Source organism: Ctenopharyngodon idella, chromosome 15 (genome assembly GCF_019924925.1).
Source record: "Ctenopharyngodon idella isolate HZGC_01 chromosome 15, HZGC01, whole genome shotgun sequence".
Classification (NCBI taxonomy): domain Eukaryota; kingdom Metazoa; phylum Chordata; class Actinopteri; order Cypriniformes; family Xenocyprididae; genus Ctenopharyngodon; species Ctenopharyngodon idella.
This window is the reverse complement of record NC_067234.1, coordinates 24651173-24665699: the sequence shown is the minus strand read 5'-3', so window position 1 is coordinate 24665699 and position 14527 is coordinate 24651173. Positions and strand designations below refer to the sequence as shown.

The window sequence follows — 14527 nt, the reverse complement described above, 5'->3', positions numbered from 1 at the left end:
AACCACACGAATCGGTTCCTTTGAACAGTTCGGTCCAAAGAATCGGACAAAAATATAGCTGTTTCACTGTGGTTTTCGATTAAGTTGTGTGTTTTGCAATTTCGTCTGTCGCTGTCAGTTTGTTGTAGCCATGATTCAGCTCAAAAAGACATTTAGTTTTATATGCACCTGTTTCCTAAGTGTTTTGATAAAACTGTCATAAAAGTTGTAAACCTAATTCAAGCCTACATTTTATTTGATTTCTGCTATTTGTTCATTCAGATCCTCAGTTTCAAATCCACCGATTCAGTGTCGCTCATACAATGTCCAAATCAGTTATTAAAAGAACTATGTAATGGCATTTATTTATTCGTTTATCATTATTATTAATATTATGCATTAACATTTTATCAATTGAAATAAATTGCATTATGTCTAATTTGTTTTATTATGCACTATATAGTAAGCAGTTATATCCATATTTTAAATTTAATGCTGTTTGTGTTCACTTGGCATAACTATTAACTGATAGTTGATGGAGACCCGATTTCTCACTACACCGCTTTAGTGAACCAATTCATCCAACTCTTGGGAAAGATCCGACTCGATAGAACGATTCGTTCACGAATCGGACGTCGGTAGTTCATCCCCAGTGACGCAGGTGGCAGTCAACAAACATGGCAGCGCTCATGTATAACGTGAGTCGTGGATTTGTCATTTTCGGGGAACATAGTTTATTATTTAGAGGACATAACCAGATCTTGGTGAATTCGAGGCGATATGTCCGAGCCCTCCGGCGGAGACCCGTGGCGGTCTTGTATCCTGATGGTGAACGAGAGACATTTATTAGATCAAATGAAGCAGCAGCTGATAAAATGAATCAAAAGCTGTTCAAACAAAAAGGCAAAAACCTCTCTGAGAGTGATAAGAAATACTGCAAAGAGAAAGTCTCTGAGAGAGCTGGCAACAAGAAGTGGAGTGGTCATGTCTCTGAATGTGCAGAAGAGTCTCCACACATTATGGACAGACTTGGTGGGCTGCGCTACGAAAAGGCCCCTGCTGGAGATAACAGACTCGCGTGAGTACAAATATTATTGGAAAATGCCACCAATTCAAAACACATGAATTGGAAGATGGTGTTTGCACTTCTTCATTAACATTTGGTTGTTATTTTTTTATCACAGAAAAAGTTGTCATAAAACAAACAATCATTTTATTGTCCCCTCAGGAAGGTGTCCAGTGTGGCCCGCTCCAGAGCCTTTCGGGAAAAGGAAGGTAAGGTGTTGCTGGAGGGCAGACGTCTGATCTGTGACGCTCTGTCTGCTGGAGCGTCTCCTCAGATGCTGTTCTTCAGTGCGGTGGAGCGACTGCAGGAGCTTCCTCTAGATAAACTACAGCAGGCCAAGCTCATCAAGGTCAAATATGAAGAAATGAAGACCTGGTCTGACCTGGTCACTCCTCAGGGTGTTATAGGTCAGTTGCCGAATCTCTTATAAACCCAGTTTACTTCTAAATGTTTATTACACAACTCAAATCACACTGTTTCTGTCAAATCGCAGCTATATTCTCAAAACCTGATGTCTCCCGCCTGGCATTTCCAAAAGACTCGCGTCGCCAGTCTGTGCCTTTGTTCCTGTTATGTGACAATGTACGTGACGCTGGGAACCTAGGGACTATTTTACGCTGTGCAGCAGCTGCAGGTTGTGACCGTGTTCTCCTAACTAAAGGTATGCAATGTTTAAATGGAAACAGATTTTTGTTGAAAAGGGACATGTAACACTTAGGACGCATAAAAAATTGCAGCCTATTTTTGCAATCCAGGTCAGTTTTGACTTTGTCAAACATAAGCTTATAAAATAGTCATAACTTTTTACCATGTTATTACTACACTTACCACTTTTTTATTAAAAAAAATTGAAGTTCTTTGAAATTTACTACATATTTTCTAACATCAAATGAGTCAAGGAGGTGTTTAAAGGGTTAGTTCACCCATAAATGAAAATTCTGTCATTAATTACTCACCCTCATGTCGTTCCACACCTGTAAGACCTTTGTTAATCTTCGGAACGCAAATTAAGATATTTTTGATGAAATCCGATGGCTCAGTGAGGCCTGCATAGCCAGCAATGACATTTCCTCTCTCAAGATCCATTAATGTACTAAAAACATATTTAAATCAGTTTATGTGAGTACAGTGGTTCAATATTAATATTATAAAGCGACAAGAATATTTTTGGTGCGCCAAAAAAAACTAAATAACGACTTCTATAGTGTTGGCCGATTTCAAAACACTGCTTCATGAAGCTTCGGAGCGTTATGAATCTTGTGTCGAATCAGCGGTTCGGAGCGCCAGAGTCACGTGATTTCAGCAGTTTGGCGGTTTGACACGCGATCCGAATCATGATTCGACACAAAAGATTCATAACGCTCCGAAGCTTAATGAAACAGTTTTTTGAAATCGGCCATCACTATAAAAGTCGTTATTTTGTTTTTTTGGCACACCAAAAATATTCTTGTCGCTTTATAATATTAATATTGAACCACTGTACTCACATGAACTGATTTAAATATGTTTTTAGTACATTAATGGATCTTGAGAGAGGAAATGTCATTGCTGGCTATGGAGGCCTCACTGAGCCATCGGATTTCAACAAAAATATCTTAATTTGTGTTCCGAAGATGAACGAAGGTCTTACAGGAGTGGAATGGCATGAGGGTGACCCTTTAAAGGGATAGTTCACCCAAAAATGAAAATTATCCCATGATTTACTCACCCTCAAGCCATCCTAGGTGTATATGACTATCTTCTTTCAGACGAACACAATGGATATTTTTCTTACAAAAACGCATCGCTTCGCTTCAGAAGGCCTTTATTAACCCCCTGGAGCTGTATGGATTATTTTTTATAATGGATGGATGAATTTTTTTGGGCTTCAAAATCTGGCCCCCATTCATTACCATTATAAAGCTTGGAAGAGCAATAATATTTTTAAATATATCTCTGATTGTGTTCGTTTAAAAGTAGATAGTCATATACACCTAGGATGGCTTGAGGGTGAGTAAATCATGGGATCATTTTCATTTTTGGGTGAACTATCTCCTTAAATAAACTATAGAATGTTTTTAAACGAAGTATATTCATTTAACTTGAATAAACTTTTCTTTTAATGATGATTTACTTTTTCAAATTTGGCTTTTAAACTTTTGCTCTACATGCTTATGGGCTGTAGTTCATTTAATATAGATTATTTGTTATGTCACTTACCTTTGTTGTCTGTTTATAGTGTGTTTTTGCATGCATAATTATGTTTGTGAGATAAAAATGTGTGTGAGATATGGGGCTAAATGTATTTTTTGAGAAAAATCGAACTCATAGATGTACAAAAAGGCTCAAGAAACTGCATTATATGTGTAAAGTCATGCTTGATATCCGGGTCAAAATTGACTAGAAACATAAAAAAGTTGTATTTAATTTAAATAGTTATATCTTTTTAAAAAAAAAATTAATTAAATGGTGTATTTTGGTAGTCACACATTTTCAAAGTTTGGTTCCCATACTAAAAACTATTTTTTTTTTTTTTTAATGAAATGAACTGAATGCATTATAAACATCATATATATTATAAGCATTTTTTTTTCCCCAGGTTGTGTGGATGCCTGGGAGCCCAAGGTTCTACGCGCAGCAATGGGAGCTCATTTTCGCCTTCCGGTCTTTCCTAATTTGGACTGGGATGAGATTTCTAAGCACTTACCAAAGGACGTGATTGTTCATGTAGTGGATAACTGTAGCAATTTTACAAAAGACCCTGCATCAGCTCCAGTTTCAGAGCAAATAGAAAATGTTACTTCAGATGAATACAGTGAAAGTGACTCTGATGAAGAGTCTGATGATGAACTTTCACTGCCGTGTGTGAAGCCTCAGGTGTACCATGAGAGTTGGGCTCAGAGGAGCACGGCGCTCGTGATTGGCGGAGAGACGCGTGAACTGAGCTTGGAGGCTCTTCGATTGGCTGAGGAAACGAAGGGTAGAAGGCTCTTTGTGCCCATGGCTCCAGGAGTGGAGAGCCTGAACTCTGCAATGGCTGCTAGTATACTGCTGTTTGAAGGCAGACGGCAGCTTCTGATGTTGTCTGAAAAAACACGCAGGAGAGCAAGATCTAAAATGTTCTAATGACTGTTTTTTCTTGTAATGTATAAAACAAAGATATTTCAGCAATAATGTCCAGTTCTTTTAACGCCAAGTTACACCGCACTGACAGATGGTGACGGACACTTTGTTGGGTTTTGTTGGATCAGTGTTACCTCTGTTGGCATCTGTCGGAGCTTGTTTTCGCCAATTGAACATGCTGAATTGGATTTAGAACATCTCTGTTTTCAGAGTAAAAGAATACTGATGATTATATACTGCACGGTATATGCACATTACACTTTAAGAATGTCAAACAATATGCAACAATAAACATTTCAAACAGTAGCAGACCATGCTACATTACAATATAATGTAAGGGTATGTTTGCACAACAATGTGCTAAAAATGGAAACGTTTTTCCTTCGCATTTTTCGAGTACAGACCACAATGTTGTCTAAACGATCCCTGTTCACACGGATCCGCGAAAACAACTAAAAACGCTGTATTATGCTGCCAGGCCAGTAGATGGCGATGTCAATTTGAGAAACACTACGCGCCTAAACACGTAATACACATAACGTCTCACAAATTCGCGTTTTTGAGACGATAACTGTATGAGACGATTAACCCGTTTTCAAAAGTTTGTGATTTCAGACCCCCAAAACGGTGTCGTGTAAATGAACGGCCAAAACGCAGAGTTTTCTGGTTTTAGACGGACCCTTAAGGCCAAAGTATACTTCACTTTTTCCGAGTACGCGAGGGTCAGCGTACAGTGCGCGTGACGCGAATTTCGTCATCAGAATAACATGCGCGTACGCCGCCAAACTTTCTACGCGCAGGTGGCACATGCACATGTTTGCAGTAATTATTTTATCCACAAGGTGGCAACCATGCCCTGGGGGCCTCGATTCACAAGGTAGTCAAAGAAAAACTACATAAACAGAACAGACTAGTGTAGTGACAAATTGTATAAGTTAGCTTATGTACTAGCATAGCATACAGATACCCGATTAGCCTGATAGCTTAGTTTATACATGCATTTGCACTTACATGTATTCACAATCATCTTTAATGTAATGTGTTACATTTTCCAGATATTTCAGTTATAAATAAAACAAATTAATGATGTTCAATTATTCACTTAATTGGCTATTATTATTATTAACAGTTAATCAAGTGTAAGAAATTACATTGTTTTCTTACACATTATATAGTAAGCTATATGTGTATTTTAAATTAATATAATTTGTATATACTTAAGATAATCATTAGCTGACAGTTCACATAGATGGCTATATAGTGATTCAATGAAATGAATTTTACATGAAACTGAGTAGTAAAGTAATACGTATTATGAACATATCTCTATGTATAAAAATAACAAAGGTGTTTTAGACAGTGAGTTTTAATGCTATGACGTCATTGAAAACACAACCAAGGACAGACAGACCATGTGCTTTAATTGGCTACATTTCATAAGGAAGCTTGCAATTAGATGCTGTTTATTGTGCCTTCAAAAAACAGAGACCACTTTAATACAGGGGACCTTCACAGAAAATCCACTTAAATGTCATGTTTGAGATGGGAACAGATCAGTCATTCAACAACATCAAATATCAACGAGGTGGGCCAAGTCCTTTTAAGAATCAACTATAGACAACTGCATTAAAAATAAACAGCAGCAGCTACACAAAGAATAGATAGTGCCTTCTATACAAGGATATTAACATCAGCTTGTTCATGTATGCATATTTATCAGCACCCATAAGAAGAGAATCACAGCCGTACAGAACATATGGCCACGGATAATGTGCAGTGTCTGTGGAAAAGTGATAATACATCTACCAAGCTATATTCTAAGCTCTTGATTCTTGAAACAATATCCAAGGATAGAAGGAAATACTTGCTAAAAATCTTGATAAGAGCAAATCAGAACAACAAAGCTGTGTTCACTTGCAGCTGCAGGGTTCAATCTAATCTCTAAATGTAACAGCAAAAGACAGTCAACGTAAAAATCTGCATTTTACCATCAGCGCTGTAGTAAATGCAAGGCACCACAGGAGGAGGCGGCCACTTCATGATGGAGGGGCACGTATTAAAAGAAGAAAAATGTCAATACAAAGTACGATTCTGTTCGAACAGTCTGACAGGAAGAGAAGGGAGAGCACGCCTGGAGGTCAAGGACCAGATGGAGGTTCGGGTAACGGTGCGGGGGAGTTTAGTGCAGTCCAGGACTTCAAATGGGCTCTGGTTTGAGCTTCTCAGCTAGAAAGTCATTAACAAACTGTTCTACCACAGCCGGTGTGATCTCCTCCACGTCTTTAACGTATTTGGCGCGAGCCGACATGTCCAGGATGGTGAGAAGAGGCGCGGCCTCAGGCAGGTTGGTGTAGTCCCGCAGGGAATCGCTCATATCATCCTGTCGGGAAATGAAAATAATATGAATATCATTGTCTGTGAAAAGCAAAATGACTAAATTGATCTTGTGACTAGAAATGAACTGTGTGAGTATATGAGAAACATCCACCGAGGAGATACTGGGAAACATAAAAACTGCATTGAGGCTACTATAGAGCTCTTTCTCTCTCTCAAAACCAGCATGATGGCACAGACGGGGGAGTTTCTTTCTACTCTCTCCTGAGCAAAGTTGAGAGCTCCTCTCACTCCCCATTGAGAAGAGGTCTCTGCTACAGCAGGGGAGGACCAGGAGGGGGTACAAAAACATCGCATCTCCCACCTTGTTGTTTCTAAGGCACTACAACCCCAGGAAACTTCAGAGAGATGAATCACACTGTGTGTGTGGAAAACATTCCCATTATTCCAGTTGGGGGTTCCTAAATGTGTGTTTGTGGGGTAGCAAAGGCAAAGGCAGAGTGATTTTATTTTCTGAACGTTTTTTACAGTCTTCCTTCAAGATGCGGTTTAACCTTAAGCTGCAAACAAAACATCTATATGGATGGATCATGAATTAAAGAGAAAAATTGGATGTTTATGGCTTGGCAAGAATGTTTTTGCTCATATATGTTGCAAAAACATCCCCCTTCAGGTCATTGAACGCGTCTTTTTTTTTTTTTTTGTAAAATCTATACTGATTTCCATGAACTAAATTTAAGAACTTGTATATCGTTTCTACTATTTCAAGATGAACATTTGCTGCACTGAAGCAACAAAGGTTTAATGATCTATACATCATTTTTTAATAGAAAAATCTTGTTAAAATGTGAGTATAAATATGAGGATCAGACTTTTGAGGAATGTTTATTTATGCATCTCAATCTTCATTGTATTTTGCAATGTTTTGTTCCCACAATAAAATCTACAGTGCTTTGATGATAAAACAAAGCATTTATATAGTGATATAGAGAGATATAGAGTGACAAACTGATATTTATATACATTTTATGCAAGCAGTTACATTACAAGCTATCAGAATTTCATCTTACTTTTTGGCCATAGAAATATCAATAACTGCATCAAATTGCATTTTTTGCTCGGTTTGGACCTCTGAGTAAAACTGAGGTTCCCTCAAAATATCAAATATGATACTCAACAAAAAACAGATACACAAACCTTTTTAGATTTTCTTTTATATTTTGTCTAAGGATTCAATAAACAGTTCCATTTTAAAGAATTACATTTTTCTGACTGACTTTTCTGATGTCAGGCTTTACAGAGTTAAAAGTGCCTACATTCTCCACCAAAATTGCGCAATAGGCCATTGTCTAATGCAAATTGATTATACTTATCCTTTTAAAAGTCTTTCAAATGAGCGTGTCCTGGAAAGAACTGCATATTAACTTCATATGGAAGACATTATAATGCAATATATTAGTTGCATTTCTTTGACCACAAGAGGGCAGTACAACAGTTTCGATGAGATCTCGGCACATTTATTCCATCTCAAACTGGCTCGCAGTGAAACTATGAGCTATTCCACAGCAGTACATGGATTAAACCACACAATCAGATCTTGGGCCTGTAAAAGACTTGCTGTGCTGTTTTTGCTGCCTAAAAAGGACACGTATGGCAACAGAAAGTTTGTGACCTCGACTTCAAACAAAACTACTGAGAGATGGAATGGCAGTATTGTTACAGTGAGGAAAACTTGACATTTGAAGTCTAACATTATAGTTACTACCTAAAAAACACAAATCCTTGACATATACGCAATATAAAGGGTGGTGAATCACTAATATAATTGCCGATTGTCCATTTCCCATTTTATGAAACAGGAAAAGTGAATCACATGTGGTCACTGGTGATTTTACCCATAAGCACTTCCTTTTCCATGTTCCAGATGCATTCCTCTGTCTGATCTGAGCCCACAACACACTGCAATTGATTAAATAGCTGCACCAGGAGAGACAATGACTGTCAAAATTTGACATATTACAACGTGTAAAGCTTGTTTCTGGGATTTGCGCTAAATACGCCCTTGTAAAATTGTGAACAGATAAAGCTCAGCGAAAGCCGTCCATCAGCAGAAGCAAATACAGTGAGAAACGGAGTCTGTCAGTGTAACCCTTCCAGGCTTTTAGATATGAAAAGATTACATCTCTCAGGCTGTCTGCCTCTCAATGGAAAGCCATGCATCTTCTTTTGTGGAGCAGCTAACCTTGTGTAAACTGTTCTTCAACCCTGGCGGCCCTTTCACACACACACACAGTCCCTCGCCGCCTCCAGCGCTGAGCTCTCTGTGCGGAGACAAAGGGTCAGCCTGTGGCTGCCTCCAGCTGCTAGCGTGATAAGGGCCAGTGTGTTTACCAAATTGCACCGGCCCTACAACGAGAAGTTTATTCTGCCTATTGTGGGCCTGTAGCATTCCATAAGCATTAGCCATCTGCTCATGCAAGCAGAGATAAGGCTGTCTGATTGGCCAGCTCACTACGAAGGGCCTGTGCTGATTGGTTATCTGAGAGAGCTCTGATCTGAACCCAAGAGTGTTCTAGCTGTGCGCTGCACCAGAGTTCAAATAATCACACATTGGAAATAAAATAAAAGCCATCAGTGCAAGAATGCGTCTCCCGCTGCCAGGCTTTGATCGACTATTTTGTCACTGATTAAAGGAATATAGTCAGTTAGATATGTATTAAGCTCTATCAACAGCATTTGAGGTATGCTATTGATTAGCACAGAAAAAAAAAGGTTTATAAAGACAAAGAAAACATTAGTGGACAAACCCCGTTTAAACCCTGTTTGTGGTCAGTAAGATTTTTTTAATGTTTTTGAAAGAAGTCTCTCAGGCTCACTAAGGCTGCATTTACTTGATCAAAAATACAGTAAAACAGTAATATTATGATATTTTAAAATGTCTTGTTTTTCCTGTGATGAATTTTCAGCATCATTACTCCAGTCTTCAGTGTCACATGATCCTTCAAAATCATTCTAATATGCTGATTTGCTGCTCAAGAAACATTTCTTATTATTATCATTATGTTGAAAACAGGTGTGCTGCTTAATATTTATGTGGACAGCAACTGTCATACATATTTTTCAGGATTTTTGATGAATAGAAAGTTTAAAAAAAATACAGAATTTATTTGAAATAGAAATCTTTTGCAACATTATAAATGTCTTTACTGTCAGTTTTGATCAATTTAATGCGTCCTTACGGAATAATAATACTTTTTACTAACCTAAAACTCTTGAACAAAAGTATGCACATACTCACAATAATAGTGTTAACTATAATAGATCTAGACATGTATTGAACCCCACCTTCAACATAATTGATTTAGTTTACTTGTGAAAGAATTCCACATGCTTTCTTCAAAATAGCTGCTCAATTAAACATAAAGTGTTACGGGTTAAGGATAACAGGCCGTTTTCAGCCTCTGAACACACACTTACTGTCTTCTAGACTCTGAGATCCTCCAGCTGCTCTGGCCCTTAACAGGCTACAGAGTTTCTTACACTGCATCTCATTTTCCTTTATTTCTTCACTCACACAATCTGCTCTGATTTGACAGCGTTGGCCTGTACACATGAAGTTAATCCTTGATACTGATTTGCAGTTTTTTTTCTGGACTATGTTAAAAGTGAATAACGTGTTGAGTTACGCAATGAATGAATAAATGTATAAAAGCCTGTTGAAAATGTGCTCCATATAATGGCCTTACATTAAAGAAATATTCTGTCTTCAGTACAGTTCAGGTTAAATTATCAAAATAAGTGACTTGCTGTCAGTTACCACAAGAAATAATTATGGACTCCAGTTTGAAAGAACAAACAAACAGCATTTACAGTAATTTACTTTCAATGAAAGCCTAAGGGGCAAGTCATTTTGCCAGGATAAACATTGCAATAAACAAAATTATTGCCACAAGACATGAGATGCTGTATGCAAGATAAAAATAGCAAAATTCAATTGCCTGTGCAGTATCATAACTTTTATAATATGTATTTTCAATTAAAAAAACAAAAACACCACAAAACAAAGAAACAAAACAACACAGCAAAACAAAACAGTGTAGCAAAACAAACAAACAAACAAAAAAACAAAATATGTCAAAAGCAAAGCCAAACAAACAAACAAATAACAAAAACAACACAACACAGAAAAAAATAAACACAGTAAAGAAAAAAAACAAAAACAAATCAAAACAAAATAAAATAAAATAAAACAAAAAAAAATAGTAGGAAAGGAAGTACACAGGGCAAAACACTTTGAGGGATTAAAATGTCAGATGTTGGTAAATGTGTAGCAAAGCTCGGTTAGACGTGCACAGCTAAAGAACATGTGCGGGGAATGCCTGAAACTCAAACCATAGCATAGCGAAATGCCATCCTGAAGATCTGCCATTTTTGGGCGTGCCTCACACAAAGAAAGACTGAACGGTGGCAAAAAAGTTAAATTGAGAATGGGAAAAGGAAAGAAAGGGGTGGCTAATCGTCTATTAATTACGGCTGCCGTCGCTCTCTACATGACTTCCGCAAAGGTCACAAAGAGAAAACAGGAGATTTAAGAGTTATGAAAATGTTGGCTTTCCTCCCTCTTGGCATGCAGGCTTGAAAGACGAAGAGGTGATCAGGGAGATGAAAAAAGCAAGGGAGGGAGGGAGAGAGAGAAGGGCACAGCTGTTTTGGCACCCTCTTGGTTTGAGGCTTGTGCTACATGTGCTTGCCATTCAACTGCAGCTCTTTTTATTTACTGCATGTACATGTTGGTGATTGCAGGCCGCCCTCCCGAAGGATTGTTTTACACAAATATACAGAAACAGATGGCACATCACACTTGTGTGTGAAAGCAAGCAAACATTCAAAGATTCATTGTTGTGGCAGAGAAGAAAAAAAAAAAAAAGATAAAAAAAAAAAAAACTCACTCAATAAACCCTTAAAGGGACTCTAAATAACTCTAAATCGTTATTTATTCACCTCCATGTCTTTGAAAACATGAAATACTTTTTATGTAAAGGAATTAGTACTGTATTTGTATTGGAATAATGTACTGTTTTCCATGCATTACAATAAATGGTGACTGGAGCTTTCAAGCTTCAAAAATGACACAAAAGGATCATAAAAGTAGTCCATATGAGTTATGCACTTTATAATACAAGTCTTCTGAAGTCACATGATGCTTTGTGTGATAAACAGACCAAAATTTAAATCATTATTCAATAATAATCTTCCTCTCCAGTGAGCTGCTGCGGATCGAGTCATTGAGCTGAACTAGAGAACTGAATCAGTTTGATTCATGAACAAATCATTCAGACCAATTTTGTGAACTGATTCATTCATAGATCCAAAAGAACAATTCATATACATTATATCAGTGTTGTTACTGTTAATTAAATAATTGAAATAATTATAATTTAAATAAAACTGAAATAAAATCTAAATATTATATGAAAAGTTTTAACTTAAAAAACGCAAACAAAAAATTTAAGTTTTTGCCTTAGCAACTAACTGTAATAAGTTTAAGTACTGAAATTACTAAAACTGAAATAAAATGAAGCTAAATAGAAATATTAAAAAAACAAAAGCAAACCAAATTACTAAAACTTAAACTAAAATAAAAAACAAATATAAAAATAAAAGCTATATTAATTCAAAATATTAATAATACTATAGTATTATGTAAATAATAATAATTAAAAAAACTTTTGACATAAACTCTGACAGAACATGCCAATAAAGACTGCTGACTTTTTTGCCAAATTTTTTGTGATTTTTTTTTTTTTTGGTCATTTTAGAGCTTGACAGCACCAGTCACTTTTATTATACTGCCAAAACTGGCCAACAAATTCTTCAAAATATTCTCTGCAGCAGAAAGAAAGTCATACAGGTTTGAAATGACATGAGGTTGCATAAATTAATTTTCCTTTTTGAGTGAACCCTTTAATTGTTCAATCACACACATATATTGACAAACGTACCTCTCCAGCTACAAAAAAGAGCAGTGGCGTCTCCTCCTCCTTGGCTTTGTACTTGGCCATGATCTTCTCTGCGATTGGTTGGATGAGCTCCTTGGCCGGCTCCAGCTCTCCCTCTTCCTCAGCGTCTAAAAGAGAGGTTAAAAACAGTGAGAAGAGAGAGAAAAAAGGCATGATGTGTTAGAAAGACAAATGAGCGCAGTAGTTCAAAAAGGGAGGTGAAGAGTCAATAGGCTTTGAGTGCTCCTCTGCAATGATCTCAAAGAAGAGAAGAATCATCTCACCTACGAACAGCACGAGGCAGGGTCCTTCATGCAGCTGCACGGCGTTGGATTCGCTGAGCTCCAGCACGGGTCGCGGGTGCCACGGGAAGAGCCGACAGTCGGGGTCATTGAGAATCTCCACTCGCCCCTGTCGCGTGATCATGTGACCCTCTGTGTCCAGCAAAATCAGTGTGGGGATACCTGGAGAATGTTATAAATAAATAAATAAATAAATAAATAAACTGTATATAAATGTATATAAATAACATTTATTCTTATAAATCTGTTTTGTCCCAACCAACCACGTGTGTGAGATAACCGTGAAATCTCGTGGTGTAAAATCACCTTTTTTATTTTGCTATATATTAAACATCAAATAGCTCTGATTGGCTGTGATTTTGTCACAGTAGCATTTTGTGTTAAGTAAACAACTTGATGCTGGAAATGGTTGATGTGACTGACCTTCTTACTGGTCATTATACTATTTAAGCATACAGTGTTAATCTAATCAGATTTTCAAGGAAGGATGAATTGAATTGATCAAAAGACATTTATAATGTTGCAAAAGATTTCTATCTTAAAAAAAAAAAAAAAAAAAAAAAAAAAAAATTTATCACGGTTTCCACAGAAATATTAAGCAGCACAACTGTTTTCAACATGGACAATAATAAGAAATATTTCTTGAGCTCCAAATCAGCATATTAGAATGATTTCTGAAGGATCATGTGACACTGAAGACTGGAGTAATGATGCTGAAAATTCAGCTTTGCTATAAATTAATTTTAAATATATTAAAATATAAAACAGTGATTTTAAATTGTATTATTTCACAATATTACTGTTTTACTGTTATTCTGATCAAATAAATGCAGCCTTGGTGAGAATAAGAGACTACTTTCAAAATCATTTAAAAAAAAAAAATCAACCCCAAACCTTAGAACAGTAGTGTATTATTGTTTATGTAAGTTCATAAACATATAATGTTAACATATACTATTTGTGTAAGAATTAACATGAACTACAATTATAAAATATAATTTAACTTTGTGTTTAACTTATTGTAAAGTATTAGCTATATGTTACTGTTTGTTTTAATGCTTCATGTTTTTACATTTTTTAAAATATTTTTTCGCCATTTTTGTGCTTTTGTTGACATATGCGTTTATCAGAGTAAAATGGACAAAAATTAATGAAGGTGACAAAATGTCAACAAAATGAAAGGATAATTCATCTTTACATTTTATTACTTTATATTATTGTCTTTGACATGCCTTACTATGTTTAACTGTTAAGTGTGTGAGATGAAAGAAACAAAACAAAACAACACAGCAAAACAAAACACAACACAAAGCAAAAAACAAAACCAAAAACAAAACAAAGCCAAAAAAAACCAAACAAACAAATAAAACAAATAACAAAAACAAAACACACACACACATACACACACACACACACACACACACACAAAAAACAAAAAAACAACAACAACAGTAAAGCAAAGAACAAAAACAAAGCAAAGCCAAACAAAAAAACAAAGCAAAACAAAAAATGTGACCCTGGACCACAAAACCAGTCATAAGGGTCAATTTTTTGAAACTGAGATTTATACATCATCTGAAAGCTGAATAAATAGGAATGTATTTCCATTGATGTATGGTTTGTTAGGATAGGACAATATTTGGCCGAGATACAACTATACAAATCTGGAATCTGAGGGTGCAAAAAAAAAAATTAAAAAAAATAAAAATATTGAGAAAATTGCCTTCAAAGTTGTCCAAATGAAG

The 14527-nt window shown here is 36.3% G+C and overlaps 2 protein-coding genes across 2 annotated transcripts in view; one reads left to right on the top strand and one right to left on the bottom strand.

The window, feature by feature from the left end:
- The first annotated feature begins 635 nt into the window (after positions 1-635).
- Positions 636-4453, top strand: mrm3a (mitochondrial rRNA methyltransferase 3a). The gene is made up of 4 exons (XM_051861953.1): positions 636-1057; positions 1208-1452; positions 1539-1706; positions 3624-4453. Exons 1-4 carry the CDS (start codon positions 657-659, stop codon positions 4148-4150), a joined length of 1341 nt encoding a protein of 446 aa, XP_051717913.1. The 5' UTR covers positions 636-656; the 3' UTR covers positions 4151-4453.
- Positions 4454-5547: 1094 nt separating this feature from the next.
- The window catches only part of nxn (nucleoredoxin), a 78347-nt gene continuing 69367 nt past the window's right edge, over positions 5548-14527 (bottom strand). Inside the window, exons 6-8 of the mRNA XM_051861957.1 lie at positions 12765-12944; positions 12484-12608; positions 5548-6527 (exon numbers count right to left, since the gene is read on the bottom strand). Of these exons, the coding sequence (XP_051717917.1) occupies positions 6345-6527; positions 12484-12608; positions 12765-12944 (488 nt within the window). The 3' untranslated portion in view covers positions 5548-6344. The remainder of the gene's footprint in view (positions 6528-12483; positions 12609-12764; positions 12945-14527) is intronic.